General features: G+C 42.1%; 1 protein-coding gene across 10 annotated transcripts in view; it reads left to right on the forward strand.

The window, feature by feature from the left end:
• Nucleotides 1-20958, forward strand: part of LOC126336285 (thiamine transporter 1-like) — a 552608-nt gene that overhangs the window by 509316 nt on the left and 22334 nt on the right. For 7 of the 10 annotated variants that reach the window (XM_049999811.1, XM_049999808.1, XM_049999809.1 and 4 more), the window contains one exon: nt 7742-7883. The exons of 2 other annotated variants lie outside the window; for them this stretch is intronic. In XM_049999811.1, the coding sequence (XP_049855768.1) occupies nt 7742-7883 (142 nt within the window). Of the gene's footprint in view, nt 1-7741; nt 7884-20958 lie in introns of those variants that run through there. One more of the 10 variants, XM_049999817.1, reaches the window with a different exon arrangement.

Below are 20958 nucleotides of genomic sequence, written 5' to 3' on the forward strand. Positions count from 1 at the left end.
TGGACTGGGCGGTTTTTTAGGTTAGAAGGCCTCGGGAAAGTACGGGGTGGGCTGCAATCTCAAAGGGTGCATGGCAAATGCAGGACGTGCGTGTATCAAGGAACAGTCGGAATTGTAGTTGTAAATTGTTGTAGTTGTGCTGGGCAAGTCCCTGAGCTTCAAGCGCTAATAGAAAGCACAGAAGCTGAAATCGTTATAGGTACAGAAAGGTGGCTAAAGCCTGAAATAAGTTCTCCAGAAATGTTTACGAAGTCTCAGACGGTGTTCAGGAAAGATAGAGTAGGCAGAATTGGTGGTGGAGTGTTTGTGTCTGTCAGTGGTGGTTTATCTTGTAGTGAAGTCGAAGTAGATACTCCGTGCGAATTAGTATGGGTGGAAGTTATACTTAACAGCCGAACTAAGTTAATAATTGACTCCTTCTACCGACCCCTAGACTACGATAATATAATTGCTGAACAGCTCAGAGAAAATTTGAGTCTCGTAACAAATAAATACACCACTCATACGGTTATAGTTGGTGGGGACTTCAACCTTCCCTCGATATGTTGGCAAAAATACTTGTTCAAAACAGGTGGTAGGCAGAAAACATCTTCTGAGATTGTCCTAAATGCTTTCTCCGAAAATTATTTCGAGCAGTTAGACCACGAACCCAAGCGAATTGTAAATGGTTGCGAAAACACAGTTGACCTCTTAGCCACAAACAATCCAGAGCTAATAGAGAGCATCATGACTGATACAGGGATTAGTGATCACGAGGTCGTTGTAGCTAGGCTCAATACCGTTTCTTCAAAATACACCAGAAACAAACGCAAAATAATTTTATTTAAAAAAAAAACGGATAAAGTGTCACTATAAGCGTTCCTAAGAGACAATCGCCATTCCTTCCGAACTGACTATGCAAATGTAGACGAGATGTGGCTCAAATTCAAAGATATAGTAGCAACAGCAATTGAGAGATTCATACCTCATAAGTTGGTAAGAGATGGAACTGATACCCCATGGTACACAAAACAGGTCCGAACGCTGTTGCAGAGGCAACGGAAAAAGCATGCGAAGTTCAGAAGAACGCGAAATCCCGAAGATTGGCTAAAATTTAAAGAGGCGCGAAATTTGGCACGGACTTCAATGTGAGATGCCTTTAATAGGCTCCACAACGAAACATTGTCTCCGAATTTGGTAGAAAATCCGAAGAAATTGTGGTCATATGTAAAGTACACAAGCGGCAAGACGCAGTCAATACCTCCGCTGCGCAGTGCCGATGGTACTGTTACCGACGACTGTGCCGCTAAAGCGGAGTTATTGAACGCAGTTTTCCGAAATTCCTTCACCAGGGGAGACGAATGGAATATTCCAGAATTTGAAACACGACCAGCTGCTAGCATGAGTTTCTTAGAAGTAGATACCTTCGGGGTTGCGAAGCAACTCAAATCGCTTGATACGGGCAAGTCTTCAGGTCCAGATTGTATACCGATTAGGTTCCTTTCAGATTACGCTGATACAATAACTCCCTAGTTAGCAATCATATACAACCGCTCGCTCACCGATAGATCTGTACCTACAGATTGGAAAATTGCATTATTAATCACCTCGAAGGAAACGATCTATTGATACGTAATCAACATGGTTTCAGAAAACATCGTTCTTGTGCAACGCAGCTAGCTCTTTATTCGCACGAAGTAATGGCCGCTATCGACAGGGGATCTCAAGTTGATTCCGTATTTCTAGATTTCCGGAAAGCTTTTGACACCGTTCCTCACAAGCGACTTCTAATCAAGCTGCGGGCGTATGGGGTATCGTCTCAGTTGTGCGACTGGATTCGTGATTTCCTGTCAGGAAGGTCGCAGTTCGTAGTAATAGACGGCAAATCATCTAATAAAACTGAAGTGATATCAGGTGTTCCCCAGGGAAGCGCCCTGGGACTTCTGCTATTCCTGATCTGTATAAAGGACCTGGGTGACAATCTGAACAGTTCTCTTAAGTTGTTCCCAGATGATGCTGTAATTTACAGTGTAGTAAGGTCATCCGAAGACCAGTATGAGTTGCAATGCGATTTAGAAAAAATTGCTGTATGGTGTGGCAGGTGGCAGTTGACGCTAAAAAACGAAAAGTGTGAGGTGCTCCACACGAGTTAAAAATTACGAACAACTTCAGTTGGAAAGACCACATAGAGAATATTGTGGGGAAGGCGGGCCAAAGGTTGCGTTCCATTGGCAGGACACTTAGAAGATGCAACAAGTCCACTGAAGAGACAGCTTACACTACACTCGTTCGTTTAGAATATTGCTGCGCGATGTGGGATCCTTACCAGGTGGGATTGACGGAGGACATCGTTTTGTATTAACACGTAATAGGGGAGAGAGTGTGGCAGATATGATACGCGACTTGTGATGGTAGTCATTAAAGCAAAGACGTTTTTCGTCGCGGCGAGATCTATTTACGAAATTTCAGTCACCAACTTTCTCTTCCGAATGCGAAAATATTTTGTTGAGCCCACCCTACATAGGTAGGAATGATCATCAAAATAAAATAAGAGAAATCAGAGCTCGAACAGAAAGGTTTAGGTGTACGTTTTTCCTGCGCTCTGTTTGGGCGTGGAATGGTAGAGAGAACCCTCTGCCAAGCACTTAAATGTGAATTGCAGAGTAGTGATGTAGGTGTATCGTTGTACATGCGGGTTGCCTATCCTCCTCACCTTGGGGTCGTGCCCTTCCTCTACCCTGCTCTCTCTAACTTCATACCAAAAATTGGTGCGGAGATGCATGCGAAAGGGCAGTTACTCCATGAACGTCCTGCGTTGAGTCCCGTGCCCTCGTCGAATATTGTTCCATCACGCTGGGGCATTCATAATGGTAGAGTAGATACTCGCTCTCTTTCGTAATGCACAGTCATGGAGTTATTTTAAAGTTCAAATGTCAAAGTATATTGTAAAATTAGCTGTCGTTAGATGTGTGATTGGTGACAAAATGCTATCTTTCTGAAGAAATGAAGCAAATCACCAAGTCCCACGCCTTATCTAGTTCAAAGCTGCCATCACGATCAACAAAGTCTTCCGCTAAACATATTTCGATTGATTTCTTAATTACTGAATCCCAGAAGGATTTAGTCAAGGCCAAGATTTCCATGGCAGAATAATCCATGGAATGTCCTGTGGCGATGCAATGCTCGGCTGTGGCTAACTTACAGGACTGCTAAAGATGAATGTGTCGATCATGTTTAACGCATCTTTCACGCACTGTGCGCGTTGTCTGACCAATGTAGACTTTGCACAGTGGCATCGTATTCTGTGGATTCCAGCTCTCCCCAATCCCAGACGGTCCTTGCCGAACCGAGAAGACCACAAGACTTTGTAGCTGGACGGAACATTACTTTGGCATAATGTTTTCTTAGGATTGCCCCTAATTTCGACCAAATCTCACTGCAAGTTTAGGAGGAGCGCCCGGGACATGAACCACTCCCTCTCCTCCTGATATTGTGGGTGATCAAGTTTCTCTTCCTCGAAGGTATGGTGACCTCATGTGGAAAAATCCATTATCTTTGAACTCTGATTGTAGATGTTCCAGCTAATTGCATGTCTGTCTTCATCAGATACAACGAATCAATGCACCAATATTCGAAGGAAGTTCATAATTTGTGATGGATAGACGCCTGCAAATACAGGTCTGTATATGTGGGCTTATGGTAAACAGAATGTTCCAATGGTCAATCCACTTTCTGGCCTCTAGTTGCCACCACCCGTCACAAACTATGAGCGTCCTTCGAATGTTCGTGCACTGGGTACATGTTGTGTCTGATGGAAACAGCCTCGCAAAGGAGATCGAACACCTACAATCAGGGTTCAAAGGTAATGGATACTCTTCACATCAGATCAGAGCAACTTTAAGGAAAAAGGAACGTGACTACCATAATATCAAGAGGAGAAGGAGTGATTCGAGTCCAGGGAGTCTCTCCCGTATATCGGCAATATTTTGTCGCATTTGCGATTGCGGAGAGCTGTAATCTACGGAATACAGTGCCAGTGCGGCAAAGTCTACAGTGTTCAGACTACGTGCACATTGCGTGAAAGATGCGTTGAACATGATCGCCACACTCGCCTTTAGCAGCCCAGTACACGAGTCCTGCATCTCCACGGGACAAATGGCTCAAATGGCTCTGATCGCTATGGGGCTTAACATCTGAGGTCATCAGTCCCCTAGAACTTAGAACTACTTAAACCTAACTAACCAAGGGACATCAAAAAAGTCCATGCCCGAGGCACGATTCGAACCTGCGACCGTATCAGTCGCGCGGTTCCAGACTGAAGCGTACTCGGCCACTACGGCCGGCTCCACAGGACATCCAGTGGATTATTCTGCCATGGAAATCTTGGCCTTGGCGAGATCCCTCTGGGATTCTGTTACTATGGTATCAATGGAAATACGACTAGCAGAATACTTGTTAATCGTGATGGATGCTTTCTACTAGATACGGCGGGGGACCCAGCGATTTCTTTAATTTCTTCAGACAAGTCACATGTCTACCTTTATTAATTTTGACATGTGATTTTAAATTCCGCGAGTGCGCATTCCGACATAGAGTGCTCATGTTGTAGCACGATTACAAATGCGCCTGCGTGTCATCAGATGGAGCGGTATTCAAAGAGGGCACGAAACTCGACAGAGGTCGCTCATGTAGTGGCTGCCTTTGCGCATGCGTCTTCGCGGGGATATTTGGTAAAAAGTTAGCACTGGGAACTGGCATCTTCATGCTTCGCAATAGAGTTGGAATAACACTGGTGGTCCCTCTCTCCATATTAGGAGAGGACTATGGTCAACAAAGAATGAAAATGATCTACCATCAAATCTGAATGAATATCTCCACTGGATTCAGACACGTGCATCCAAACCCTCCAGATGAACAAGAATAAACGAAACGGTAAAAATAGTTGCAGTGCAAAACACTCACCTAACAGCGGATGAATGGGTGTCTCATCCGAAATATAGTGGCGAGAAGTCAATGTTATGCGGCTGCTGTCCCGAAAATTCATTGAGTACTCTTTAGACCGGGAAAATTTCAAAAATGAGAACTGATTATCTGTTTATAATTATCTGGCAGATCAGACAATTATTTCACAGTATGCAACCATTCCCATTCTGGCGTGAAAGGGACTGGTAGGACTTATGTAATTTTATTGTCATTTGTATGCCTGTAATGGTAAGTCTGCGGCAAGTATATGTCACCTACTGTGTTTCGTAAACGTCAAGGGCCAGCTACCGAAAGCACTTATGTTTTGGAATCGGCGGTTGGTTTGTTTTATCCATGCTGTATGAGAGTAGACTGTGAGAAGTTATTTAGCAACGGTAATGGAGACATCACGCATTGTGGACAGTTTAAATCTGTTGCAGTTTAAACGCCTGAAGATCTTGTTGATCCTCAACATGTATCGCCCAGTAGTTTGTGTGCTATCAAGGCTGATTTACCTGCACACATACATAAATAGTTCAAAAGATTATTACCGTTGCTGTAGTGACACTAACGACACCGACATAATAAACCTACAGGCAAGAAAAAGAAGTACAACTTTTCGTGATTTACTACAATACAAGTTTGCTGTAAATGTTCATTCACTTAATAAGCTCTATACTGTTCAAAGTATTACATGTACAAATATGGTTGATGCATGAATACAGCCATGAACTCACCAACTTTGCATTTTGCACTCTACAAATGTTTTGTGAGTACTGTTATGTTCACGAGAGACACGTCCAAGTGGTGGTCAAGTTTGTTCCATTCTTTATATAGCAACATCACCATAGCAGCATTGATGGGTTCTCTGGGCTGTTCATGTGTTCTTGGTGTTCTTGGCAGGTGGAGTACGATCCTTAATGTATCCCAGAGCAAAAAGTCACAAGGTGTGCCAGTGTGGCAAAGTCTGTTGTTCAGACTAGGTGCACGTAGCGTGAAAGATGCGTTGAACATGATCGCCACACTCGCCTTTAGCAGCCGAGTACACGAGCCCTAATGACGCGCAGGCGCATGTGTAATGGTGCTATAACATGAGCACTCTATGTCGAAACGCGCACTCGCGGGATTTAAAATCACATGTCAAATTTAATAAATACAGGCAACATGGGTGGGGAGGAGGGGTGGGGGTGGGGGTGGGGGACAGGGAGCAAGGGAACAGAACAGCGTCAGCTTCGCTTCTGCAACCAAAAGCAAGGGAACAGAACTACATCAGCTTCACATCTACACTCAATCCAGCGATGTGGAAAAATCATCATGTAGGGAGCGACAAACATCAATGCACGAGTGGCGTGGTGCCCTGCCTTATTCGAAGACGAAATTCTTGCAATCAGCACTCAGTTATAGAAACAACCACAACTGCTACACACCAAGGTTAGTAGTACTTGTCATAGTTTTCTCATAGATGAATAACAACTCAGACACCTTCATCTGTGCCTTCAGAAAGAACATTTTAACCTATGGTGAATCTCGTTCGTGAACTACAATTTCATGAGGATTTTAAGAGTCCTACGCACTCACAATGTGGCGATTAAGCTTGCCAGATGAATGAAAGATCACTTTATCACTAAATATCAAGTTAGATGCAAAAATGTTCATTCTCAAGTAGTTGCTTCCTGCGTTGTGGTGCAAAATTGATGACACCGGTTAATTGTACAATTTGAAATGTAATCGCCAGCGCAAAATCTTCCACACAGTTTGTTGTGGTATTCCAAGTCCCTCATTTGCGCGGGCTGTTGATTTCTTTGGACTGCATGTAAAACTTTCCCTCACACAGCCCACAGTGACACCTAGCATGGTTGGTCGAATGGTACTTTTCTTTTCACAAAGACAACCAGTGTCTTTAAATCGTTGATACCAACGCGCAAGTCTCTCTTCACATGGTTGTTATTTTCCGTAATTTCTTCTGAATGCACGCTGCGCTGTTGTAATAGATAACATCTCGCATATTCCAACAGACAAAAACTCTTCTCCTGCTTTGTTGCCATTTTGTCAAGCCACTGCACTCAAAACTGGTGGGCTCAATTCAAACTCGGTGAGTTTACGGTCCTATTCAAGCATCAGTCATACTTATTCATGTAATACTTTGGAAAATATAGAACTTGATAATAAATTAATCATTTATTGTAGCCCTGAAAATAAATTAATCATTTATAGTAGCCCTGCATTTTAACTACTAGAATGTAAGACTCTGTAAGCGCTGAAGGTCTGACAGTGACACCACTTGTGATGCGATTGCTGCCATTTTGGCTTCACAGTTCAGCTCTTTGATTTGCGCAGGTAGAAGCAAATTTTCATTTTGCAGGAATAACCATCGATTCTGCTCCATTGGTCTGTCAGTTCGACCACCACTATGCGGCCAAAGTTGAAGGCACAATCAGAGCATCTCCTGCACGAGATTTGCACGATAAACTGAAGTCACATTGCATCGTACTTCTTAGTGAGACAGTCTCTACTATTTAGTATTTATTCGCAGATTCCAGACCGTCGACTCTCAATAAATTTGTCCTTCTTGGAAGGGGAAATACGTAATGTACGAGTGCAGATTGTATCACAAGGATTTGTGCTTGGATAACAGAAGTAGTTAAGGCGACCGCTCACGTCAAGTGAGAAATCCAGGTTCAAGCCCCTGTGTGGCACAAATTTTCATTGCCATCGTTGTAACTCTTTTAACAAAATTGATCCATATGACCTTTTACTCATGAAATTTTGTTAAAATCAACTTATGCTTACCTTTTAACAGCTCAGAGGTAGCGAAGCACATCAGTGAAGACAGTTATGGACTCGTATTTGGAATTAACACATTCTTTGCCCTCATTCTACAATCCGTACTCACTGCTGTTGTTGTTGGGAATGGAGGACTTGAACTCAATGCAAAAGACCAGGTAAGTTATTTGCTATTTACAAGACATATAATTTTGAGAATTAAAATGTATATTGCACTATATAGCAGTAGAATGATTAGTCATACGGACAAATGTTAGGTAATTTGGTACTGTGTGTTCTGTATGTTGTCAGCCACACAGAGAGAGTGGGAGAGGGTGGAGGGAGGGGGAAGTGGCAGAGGGAGAGAGTGAGAGGGGCATGAGAGTGGGACGAGTGGGGGAGGGGAGAGAGTCAAGGAAGCATCATGGCAAAAATAACTGATCTATACAACAAAAACCTAACTAGTATTGCATAAACATTTTATTGCAAAAATTGTTCTGTACTCCTCTTTTTATCCATCATTTGGCATTGTCTGTTTGATTGCTTGACAGTTGATTATTCTTACAGCAAAGCTCTGTTATCGCGTGGATTGCTGTACTTTCTGCGATTTAATACTCATCCCCCCACTTCAGCTATTCAATCCATCACTGCCATTAACATCAAATTATCATCATGATTAAGACAGAAGATTCTAGTTCTTACATAATAGTAATTTCGTTCTTTGGCGTATTTTATGTGATTTTTGTCTTTTTTGGCATACAGCATATCATCAGCAACATTATAAGCGGTTCTTATTAAGAAATATGAAAATTTGAACTTACATGCTGTAGTCAGTGCTATACTATTATTGCTTTAGTGTTATTATACCATTTTGGTGGTCACTAGATTGTAACGTATGCATAAATAAAACGTGGGAAGATTGTGATAGTTTGTAAGTTTATAGAAAATATGCTATCTGCTGTGAAAATGAACTGGGTTCAAATTCTATTGATGCATGGTTTCAAAATCGATCACCAGCAATTGACACTGATTCACCACCAACAGAGAGTCCTTCTCAACTGCCCCCAGGGGCTTGGCATTCATTTGCTAGATCGGGCTTGTCGACCCTGGGGTTCCTGAGCTGGGAGCTGGTAAGCGCCGCCGCCAGTCCCCTGTCACCATAAGCTCTGGGCATGCTTCAGCGACCACCGTGGCGGCGGTGGAATGTTGTGTGTCACAGTGAATGAGGATCTTGGCTTGACTACCTGAATCGCGAGGATGGAATAAACCTCTATATAAAAAAAAACCTCAATATCAAAGTGTAATGCGCGCTTATGAGATGCATGGTTTTTGAGGTGGAACAGTTGTTAGGGGGCAACCTCGCCACACCTCATTTGTATAATGCATGTTACTCAGTCTCTGTCTTAGTGGACCCTCATTTCCCTAGCTGCTCGTGGGACTGAGATGGAACCCTTGAAATATTCTTCTTCTCCCCCCAGTGGGAAGGGTATAACGCCTGGAACTTCTCATACCCATTCATGAAAAAGAATGAAGGGGGTTAGTCCTGATAAGCAACTTCTTGTCAGTAATGGGGCTCAAGGAGTCATGAATTATGTTGTCTTTGTAGTGATCAAGACGAAGCAGGGGACGTTTGAAAAAGTGCCCCCTTCTATATCCATAAGGCTTAGAAGGGCTGGCTGATACCCTAAAGTCTATTAAGTGGTTGCACAATGGGTCCTTGGTTGTTGAGACTGACTGGGCAAAGCCGGTGGTACCCTTACTCCTTAAGAAGTCATAGAAACTGGGTGAGTACAACATCACTGTTGAGTTACATTACTCCCTTATCTTCAGCAAAGGTGTGGTAACGCACTGTGGTATTATGGATATCAACGTTGCTGAACTCAAACAAGAATGGGCACCACAGGGGATCATAGATTTCAAACAAAGGACATGCAAGAACAATGGAGAGACTGAGAAGACTGTCACTTTTAATTGTGACCTTCAATTCTACAATGCTACCTGAACACATTATGACAGGTTTTCTCTGACTTAGGGTTCGGCGCCGTGTACCTAACCTTATGTGATGCTTCAAATACCAGCGTTTTGGCCATACAACACTGCGTTGTAGAGGTGAAACGACTTGTGGGAAATATGGAAAGGCGACCTGTGAAGCTAGGATGGACTGTCCATCTTCAGCAGTATGTATTAACTGGTCTGGAAGCCACCCAGTCTGGACCCGAGCCTCCCCTGTTTTTGTAGAGGGACACAAAATTCAGGAAATCAAAGTGCCGAAGCAGATCCCGTATGCAGAAGCCAAAAAGGACTATCAGGCGTGCAGAAACCTGTTACTAAGGTCGTCGCTTCGACTCAGACGATGTCCAGTGTTCCATTATTCACCTCTAGCACCTATACTTGCACCTGTATGTGCCAAAGTAAAGTGAAAGACATTGCGATTCAAGCAGCTACGATGGAAGGGACCAGTAATGCTTCCACATTGCACAGCCTGAAGGTACCCCAAAAGCAGAGTGTCCCTCAACGCCAAGTTTCTTTGAAGAAAATTGGCTCTCACCAACCCCTTTCCCCCTCATCCTTGCTGGAAATAGAGCAGGGACAGGATCCCAACATTCGGGTCGAAAGCTGACCTGGGTGCCATCAGGTGTCATTCTGGCATGTCTGATTGATGATGAGGACATCATGGATTTTGATGCCTTATCACCAGACCCAGTCAGCCCCAAAATCCCACCTCGCTCTACAAGCACCTCACCAGCTTGGCACAAAGACAGGGATAAATCAAGACTACATTGACGAAATCACTCCCTTACTTCAGTGGAATATAAATAGATACAGGACTCATCTGGCGGAAATGAGACTCCTTTTACAGGATAGAACCTTTTGCCCCTGCCTTCACAAGACTCATTTTAAATAGACTGACACACCTGTACTTGGAGGTTACCACCTTACTGGTGACTGGACAGAAGATAGGGTTGCAGTGTTCGTAAAGGACACTTTTCACTCCTCACCTATTTCCTTGAAAACAACACTACAAGTGGTTGCTGTTCGGAGAGTGGCCCATGTTGACATTACAGTGTGCTTATCACCCCATGAGCCTCTTAACAGTGGGGTGCTCACTCAACTTCTTGATGAACTATCCCAACCCTTTATCCTCTTGGGGGACTTCAGTGCACGCAGTGCACTATGGGACTCTAACACCACTTGCCCCAGTGGTTGGGTACTCGAGAATATGCTACACACAACAGATTTTATACTGTTAAACATGGTTCAAGCCACACATTTTAGCACCGCTACAGGTTCGTCTACAGCCATAGACCTCTCCTTCTACTCGCCTGCTCTTTGGGACATTCCTCAGTGGGCAGTGGACAATGACCTTCATGGTAGTGGCCATTTGCCAATCTGGATCCATCTGCCTCATGGAGCAGATCCTGAAAGAAAGCCACTGAGATGGTTTTTCAAGAAGGGTAGCTGTTTTAGAGCTATGTGATGGCGTCCAGGACTGGGTGGATCACATTACAGCTGTGATACACCATGCTGCCGATGCATCCATCCCAAAGTCTGTGGAAGTGCCTAGGAGGTGACCTGTCCCTTAGTGGAACGATGAGTGTCGTTATGCAATCAGGCACAGGAGGGCAGCTATGTGAGGAATCAATCGATGCCCTACAGATGCAAATCTTGCAAATTTTCGAGTAGCGCGCACAAACGCGAGGAGGATAATTCGGGAGAGTAAGCAGAGGTCTTGGCAAGAGTTCCTGCACTCCATTTAATAAGTCCACATGCAGAAGTAAAGTATGGGAAGCCATCATGAGAATCTCAAGGCACAACTCTCGACCGCCAATAGCAGCTGTACGAATACAGGTGTCTCTTGTAACATCGATGAGGGATATAGCTCAGACAATGGCTGAATTGTATAATTCCATTACAGCTTATTCCAGACAGAATCCTACCTTCCATCGAAATCGGGAGGTTCAGGAGAAGGCTGATCTTGTTTCCCATTCCAATAACATGGAAGAATACAACCAGCCTTTCTCTCTGTGGGAGCTGGAGTCTGCATTGTCAGTTGCTTGTGATACGACCGCTGGAAAGGATCTGATAACAGTTGGATCGACGGTCAAAGGAAGCCCTCCTTAAGCTCTTCAATAAAATTTGGATAATTGACGACTTTCCCAACTCGTGGAAGGAATCTATTTTAATCCCAATTTTAAAACCAGGAAAGGATCGGACAGACCCTGGTAGTTATCGTAGCATTAGCCTGACAAGCTGCGTGGGGAAGACACTGCAGCATATGGTCAATAAACGCCTAGTGTGGCGGAGGTATCGCTCCACTCTCGATAACCTGATCCTGCTTGAAGCTGCAATTCAGCGAGCTAACCTTCATAATCAACACCTTATCAGTGTTTTTTTTTTATTTGGAAAAGGCCTACGATACTACCTGCTGGCATAATATTTTGTCGCAGTGGGGATTCCGCGGACGTGTTCCGACCTTCATATGGTCCTTTCTCTTGGACAGATGTTTTAGATACAGGTTTGGGAATGCTCTATCTGACCGTTTTAAGCAGGAGAATGGTGTCCCTCAAGGGAGTGTTATAAGTGTCACGGCCTTCTCATTGCAATCAATAGCATTACAACCACAGTGCGACGTTCAGTACTATGTTCCTTGTTTGTGGACGACTTCTCCATCTTCTGTGCATCCTCCAGCCTCACCACAGATAATCGCCAATTGCAACTGACGATCAGGGGTTTCGAGGAATGGTCTTGCACCACAGGTTTGAGATTCTCATTAGAGAAAACAGCTTGTGTTGGTTTTAATCGTTTGCGCTATCTGTTTAATATGCCAGTTTTAAAACTGGGGGACACCGTTCTCACTTTTAAGGAAAAGGTAAAGTAACTGGACCTTTTCTTTTACGAAAAGTTAATATGGTTTCCACACTTTAAAGAACTGAAACTGAGATGTCTTAAGGCCTTAAACATGCTTAAATGTGTCAGTCACCGGTCATGGGGGGGGGGGGGGGGGGGGGGGGGGACAGAGTGCGTCTGCCCCAACTTTATATGGCCTTTGTGTGATCACAGCTTGAATACGTATGCCAGATTTATGGGTCAGCAAGGCCATGTGATGTAACAAAATAAAAGTGATGTTGTTATTCAATGGAAAAGTTGGAAATTGAGATTTCGTTTACCGTTTTATCAATCACAATTGGCGTAAGAATTATGGATTGATCATTGTCATAAAATATTGCATGATGAAATGTGAACAGTCTTTACTTGCAGTTTCGCGTTGCTTGAAGCAGTCACAGCTAACGTGCTATTGATTAAGGAATTGCATTATCGTCTTTCTAATTACGTCATGATCGTAGATATGATCATACCCGGTGGTGAAGTTATTGTTATGACAAAACAGCTTCCTACGGGACCAGAAACTTCTTAAGGGCTCAAAAACAACTGCAAGATCACACAAAAGGGAAATTCAATATTAAAGCCGATGCAAGAAGACGATAAATCAGTTTTCTTTTTGTCAGTGTAACTCGCACATTGGACTGTTGATCTTGACGTCTGTAATTTTAGCAAAATGCATAATTAAAATGAAAATAATACTGAGGAGATGATAGGAATGAGCACTGCTAAATGATTCAATATTTCCAGAACAAATATTTATAATAACTAAAACATATATTGTACCTTAAGCTTAGTACTACAATGATAGTAGATTTTTATCTCCAATCGATGTCCATTGAGCGCTCTTTTCTATTGCCATTGTCCTCTTGAGTCGCTCGTGCGTCGTCACGATAAGTTATAACAGTTCTTCTTTTTACACTTCACTCAAACTTAGACGGAACACGTTTTTATTTATTTAGTAAAAAATTACTTCAGACCGCCACAAATCTGCGTCCGTCTTACTTAAGAAAACAGTACAAGCCTTAGCGCTCTAGGCTTCATTTCTTCTCCAGCGAAAACAATAGGGAAGGATCGCATATCTATCCGTATTCTTCTGTTTATGTTGCCGCCCAAAGACGACGAATTACTTAATGTAGGAGATTCCGACGCCTTATTATACATTAATCATTCTTTATAAACAAGCATTTGCCTTCTGGCTGAAAGTATTAACTATTTGCTGCTTTAATGAAGCCAAAAATAGCGAATATCACACCGCTTCCCACGAGGAGATAGGGAATGGCGAAGGATTACCTCGATCCTCACGTCCTCATGAGATATTCGTGTTTTTGGTATGTCACTTACATAATGTTACTGGCGCACTAAGTACATAAATTGAACTTACATTTGTAAACATATATCAGATATTTATCGTTTTTCAGAATAAAGTTTTTCACACTTTGTTCATCAGTCACTTCATTCCTTAATACCAAGATTCATATTTACGTGCATATTTATGTTTGGTCCATATTTGCTTATAACAATAAGTGAACGTTCATTTCTCACTTCAGGGGATGTAATTCAGAATTTTCATTCCCTTGAGCTTAACAACTAATACCTGAGTACAGTGAGCGTTTATTTTCACTAAACTTGAGTGGCCAATGTTGGAGCTTCTGTTGACTGAGTGTGGTTCAATTACAGTTTAACAACGTAGCACCACACTTGGTGATGCTTTCACTTTCTGTGTTAGCTGTCTATGGTGTTCATCATGCAGTGCATCTGTCCTTTCCACCGTGGTGCCAGGATTTCAAGTGGCTTCCCGGGTTTCTAATTAGAATATGAAACAGAAGAAGTGGAAAATTATTAGTATAACTTACAACCTATTGGATACATTGGTTAAGGATCGGGACTGGTCTGGAGTTCAGAGTCTCCCTATAGTGCACATTCATTTTGTTTTGTCCATCAAGGGACAGGATTCTAATTCATTTTACCAGTGTTCAGGAGTGCCGGTATTAATGGCTTTAAGGTCTGAGTAATCTGACAATCTACTTCTCACTCATCTTTAACTTCAACTCAAGAAAATTGAAGTCATGTCGGTTAGCGGTTTAAAGTTTGGATTGTTCCGTGACCCACACGTCAGCCACTCACAGCAGCTGCACAGTGTTGCGTGAGCTCCAGTACTCAGTATCCGTTCGCGCTCAGGCTCTAACAGAGCTGCCCTCGTCGATCGCTCATTTTTTTTCCCCTTGTGAACTTCGTATCACGCGAGTGCATCGATACACCCACATCGCGCACGTTTTCCATAGGAGGATCCGGACACTGAAGCTGCCTCCATACTTCCCTGTCAACTGCCTCCCGTGAGGCTCACAGGTAAGTGACGATGAATATTTTAGCTGTCGCTGCACTTAGAACAGCACTGAACTTTGCGTTACATCTATTGTCGTAGTCTTGACTTATTTTTACACTTGCAGGATAACACTACCACTATACCACTAATACACACGGAACAGTTATTGTGCATGTCGCACTTTAGTGTGCATCTTCACACAGCATTTGTGCTCAGTTCCTTCGTCGATAGCATTCATTTACAAAACAATCAAATTTGCAGTTTTCTTCCATTGGTACAGAAAGATTTATAGTCTACTATTTACAAAAGATCACTTACGAGCTAATATTTACAATTAATGGTCACTCGTTTGGTTAAGTACTGTCGTGGAAATGAATTCTTGCGTACTGGAAATTTCCTTGTGTGAACTGTTAATGATAAGTATTGTGTTGAACAGCACACTGACATGGTAACGGCTACTACATGTAAACATTAAGTATTAAATATTAAGTATGGAAAAATTGTTTATAGTTATGGATACGAACTGATATTTCTTCAGCAAGCTGAAGCAGGAAATTAAGGTTGCAGAAACAATTTCAATTTAACTTTAAGTTAGTATACAAGAAAAAGCGCTTGCGAGGTGATTGCCCGGAGCTATATAACTATATAAAGATGAGAAATGGAGGAGGAAAGACATTTGCACACTTGTGTGACTACATTTTCATACGTCAATAAAGCAATTTTCTTGAGTTGAAGTTAAAGATGAGTGAGAAGTAGATTGTCAGATTACTCAGACCTTAAAGCCATTAATACCGGCACTCCTGAACACTGGTAAAATGAATTAGAATCCTGTCCCTTGATGGACAAAACAAAATGAATGTGCACTATAGGGAGACTCTGAACTCCAGACCAGTCCCGATCCTTAACCAATGTATCCAATAGGTTGTAAGTTATACTAATAATTTTCCACTTCTTCTGTTTCATATTCTAATTAGAAACCCGGGAAGCCACTTGAAATCCTGGCACCACGGTGGAAAGGACAGATGCACTGCATGATGAACACCATAGACAGCTAACACAGAAAGTGAAAGCATCACCAAGTGTGGTGCTACGTTGTTAAACTGTAATTGAACCACACTCAGTCAACAGAAGCTCCAACATTGGCCACTCAAGTTTAGTGAAAATAAACGCTCACTGTACTCAGGTATTAGTTGTTAAGCTCAAGGGAATGAAAATTCTGAATTACATCCCCTGAAGTGAGAAATGAACGTTCACTTATTGTTATAAGCAAATATGGACCAAACATAAATATGCACGTAAATATGAATCTTGGTATTAAGGAATGAAGTGACTGATGAACAAAGTGTGAAAAACTTTATTCTGAAAAACGATAAATATCTGATATATGTTTACAAATGTAAGTTCAATTTATGTACTTAGTGCGCCAGTAACATTATGTAAGTGACATACCAAAAACACGAATATCTCATGAGGACGTGAGGATCGAGGTAATCCTTCGCCATTCCCTATCTCCTCGTGGGAAGCGGTGTGATATTCGCTATTTTTGGCTTCATTAAAGCAGCAAATAGTTAATACTTTCAGCCAGAAGGCAAATGCTTGTTTATAAAGAATGATTAATGTATAATAAGGCGTCGGAATCTCCTACATTAAGTAATTCGTCGTCTTTGGGCGGCAACATAAACAGAAGAATACGGATAGATATGCGATCCTTCCCTATTGTTTTCGCTGGAGAAGAAATGAAGCCTAGAGCGCTAAGGCTTGTACTGTTTTCTTAAGTAAGACGGACGCAGATTTGTGGCGGTCTGAAGTAATTTTTTACTAAATAAATAAAAACGTGTTCCGTCTAAGTTTGAGTGAAGTGTAAAAAGAAGAACTGTTATAACTTATCGTGACGACGCACGAGCGACTCAAGAGGACAATGGCTATAGAAAAGAGCGCTCAATGGACATCGATTGGAGATAAAAATCTACTATCATTGTAGTACTAAGCTTAAGGTACAATATATGTTTTAGTTATTATAAATATTTTTTCTGGGAATACTGAATGATTCCTATCATCTCCTCAGTATTATTTTCATTTTAATTATGCTTTTTGCTAAGATTATAGACACCAAGATCAGCAGTCCAATGTGCGTATTACATTGATAAAAAGAAAACTCTTTTATCGTCGTCTTGCATCGGCTTTAATATTGAATTTCCCTTTTGTGTGATCATAAGGTTGTTTTTGCGCCCTTAAGAACTTTCTGGTCCCTTAGGAAATTGTTTTGTCATAACAATAACTTCACCACCGGGTATGATCGTATCTACGATCATGAAGTAATTAGAAAGACGATAATGCAATTTATTAATCAATAGCACGCTAGCTGTGACTGCTTCAAGCAACGCAAAACTGCAATTAAAGACTGTTCACATTTCATAATGCAATATTTTATGACAATGGTCAATCCATGATTCTTACGCCAATTGTGATTGATAAAACACTAAACGAAATCTCAAATTCCAACTTTTCCTTTGAATAACAACATCACTTTTATTTTGTTACGTCACAGCCTTCATATCTTAAAATGCTGGATGCAGTTCACCACGAGGGCAGTAGGTTGTCGACAGGACCTATCGCACGAGTCTTGTTGTCAGTTTATGTGCGGCGGCTGGTGACCCTCCGCTGTCTATTCGACATCTTCTTCTCGTGGTACACCAAGCGTATTGGGTATTGTCCGTTCCTACATCGCCAGCATCCAGTTGCGTCGTTCAGTCGCCACTGGAACGGCTGTTCGATCATCGACCACACTCAACATGGCCATTTGGAATCCGTACAGGGGAGAGCCTCGAGTTATTACAGGCGGGGGGGGGGGGGGGGGGCATTAAGGTCCTAAGCCAGGTGTGGAGTAGGGCCTCTCCCCCCCAGCTACTACCAAGGCCCAGATTGCTTTTAGAACCGACAAGAAGCATTGTACTATAGATTATGTTTTTAAAATTAAATTTAATGAAATTTTACTTAGCCACCCAGATTTTATTACCGTCTACACGGATTTTTCTAAGCAGGGAGATGATTTCGGTTGTTCTGTCGTGTTCCCCGACATTGTCCTCAAGGTAGGGCTCCTAGAGCAGTTTTCAGTTTATTACGCGGAACTTTTTCTATCTCGAGGGCAATGGAGCAGACGTCGTGACAAAAAATTTATCATCTGCTCTTAATCTCAAAGTGTCCTTCACGTTGTTGGACAGATGTACCCAGCAGATTGGATGGTGCAACAAGTACAAGATGCTCTCTTTCTCTTGCACAAGCAAAACAAGGAAATCATTTTTCGCTGGGTTCCAGGGCACACAGGCATCCAGGGAGACGAGCTCGCTGTTGCTAAGGAGGCTTGCTCCCTTTCTCCTCGTGCCCGCAGTCAGTCCCTCTGCGGGCTGTGACCAGGAAGGCCATATGTTGGTCGGAATCCCAGTGACTAGAACTGAGAAACGATAAAATAAGTTTCATCAAAACTTCAGTGCGACCATGGACCACCTCCTTCAGCCCGCGACAGTGTGAAGAAGTAGCCCTTACTCGGCTCCCACTCCATTGACACACGGCTTTCTCTTACGTTGGGAGAAGCCCCCAGTATGTCAGAGACGCGCAACACAGCTGTCAGTACGACATCTTGTAACTGAGTGTGTTTTATATGACGAGCTGAGGATTGAACTGGGTCTCCCACAGGATTTTCCCTCTATTTTAATTGATAACGAGGCGAGTGTTGTTCGTGTCTTAAAATTTTGAGCGGTGTTTGGAATTCTTCCCAAAATACTTGGTGTGTAATCTTAATGTGTCACGCTTATTTGTCCCTTTCTTAACGGCATCTTTACAGGTATTTTCTCCATGATTACATTTAGTTATCCCACTGTGTTTCGCTGGGATTTTATTATGAGCTTTTCTGAAGTTTACCTTCTCGGTGTTGCTTTACGTTTCCTGTGGTGGCATGAAACGTAGTTTTCCAGTTTATTGATCTTCTTCCATAGATTATGAAAATCTTCTTCGGCATGACATTAATGCAAGGACGCTGATGACCTAGCTGTTTAGCGCCCTCCACCATAAATCATCATCTTCTTCTTCTTCCTTCTCAACTTCAGGATAATCCGCAAAATGCATCTTTTAGCACTGATAGCGGCTTATTCTAAGGTAAACTGAGTGAAGAGACTAATCAAAAAAAATTAAAAATTGCAGGCCATGCCAGCCCTAGGGTCATTTCCATATAGACAGTAAGACCAAAAGATAGTTTAGCTGTTATTAGTATTACAATTATACTAACACAGATCAGAAGATTTTACTTTAAATGCGGTATATCGTGTGGCATGCAGATTATTTCGAAATGAAGAGAGTACATGGTGTGGACAAATTAATAACTGGCACGGTCTAAACAAGAAAATAAAAGTACATGAAGTGTTCACTACATATTTAAATGTGTGTATTAAATATAGCATGTGGAAACATGGCAAATCCAGTGAAACGTTTTTCAATGAAAGGCATGACAAATTAACGCTATAATTTCTAGAATACTGGATATAACACTGACATTAGCTCAATGTCAAATTGCTTTACACAGCCATCGTGGATCAATAAGAAGGTGAACACAGTGACAGTTTCGTAAAAATAGTAGACTTCCTCTACATATACGATCCCCTCTTCTGATGTCACATATTTAAAATGAAAAATCCAAAACTAAATTTTTAAGCCCACGAATTCAAAACGAGATGACACAACTGCTAAATCATTGTATTCTAGAGCACATCATTAGTGCAATTGAACGGGAGTCGTTCCTTTCTTCTATTGTAGACACACACCCCGATGTGGCAATAAAGACTAACTCATAGTTGTGAGATATTTGCACTTCCCTTTAAGCATCTAGACAGATAGGAGTTTGATATAAAGGGATCGTTTTTTAGTATTTCGTGAGGTAAGTGGCCATTGGTGCTGAGAGTTTCGAAAAAGAAATGAGAACTGATTTAGAGAAGATGAACATACAACAGGGTAAGTGCAGAGGTCAAGAATACGATGGTGCCAGTGGCAGCTCGTAATCAAAAAGATGGCAGTGCACTTTCCTCACCAAAAAAATACATTAATAAAGAAGAGAAAGTCAGCGCAGTGCTCGTGTTTTTGTAATGCATGATGTAAACAGATCTCTCGCTCATGTCAATGCAGCATCTACTCGTAATAACACAGAAATGTGTAGGCAGAGTAAGGAATTGATTTACAGGGTAAAATAGTTGGGTCAAATTACAACTCTATGTTCGCAAAAAGTAGTAGGCCTGCCTTATTAAACCCTTTCAGAAGGACCGATGCTAACGTCATTCTACTGTATCTGTGCCTTTTTATGTGGTGGTGGTGACTTGTGCCGAAAGTCCATTCTTCTTTCCTTCATATTTGAAATTTTTTCAGTCACTCTTTGATTGAAGTCAGAAATTCCTAAACCAAGGTCTCGTTCATTTGAGACGACTGTGAGTGCTGAAAGTCTTTCTTGGCCCACAGGTTTTCGTAAGCAGGTATTGATGCGTTTCAGTGATGAAAAACAAAATGCTACTCTTGATGTGCTCATTGGAATTGGAATTACCAGTTTCAAGAGTTTCTAAGATTCAGCCAGTGTATCACAGAGGTTTTTATCAGGCTTGTAACCCACCTAACTCAAGCTGCACACACACTTTTCAACTCTTATCGTCATAATTAACAAAGTTTCTTTGCTTCCAAAAAAGAATAGCCTCCAGTACCAGCTCCGAAAGAAGTTTCTCGAAAACTGGAAGAGTAAGTGGTGCATATCTCTTGTGGGAAAACAGAGGCTGAAACTAGATGTCCATTGAACTGGAATCTTTCTTTCGCCACGTAACGTATCACATACTCTTTTGCCTCTCATGGTGGATTACACATCGCTCCTCCATATTGAGTTCTCCCTCTTTTATGACAGTCGTGCGAATCTGTTCAAGTTATGTTCACTCATTCCTTAATTTTTGTAAGTTCGCGCTCAAAAGCTGCCAGGTGATTTTCGAAGATGGGTCAATATTCTATTCTGTAGCCGATTCTGC

The sequence above is a fragment of the Schistocerca gregaria genome, chromosome 2 (genome assembly GCF_023897955.1).
Source record: "Schistocerca gregaria isolate iqSchGreg1 chromosome 2, iqSchGreg1.2, whole genome shotgun sequence".
Classification (NCBI taxonomy): Eukaryota; Metazoa; Arthropoda; class Insecta; order Orthoptera; family Acrididae; genus Schistocerca; species Schistocerca gregaria.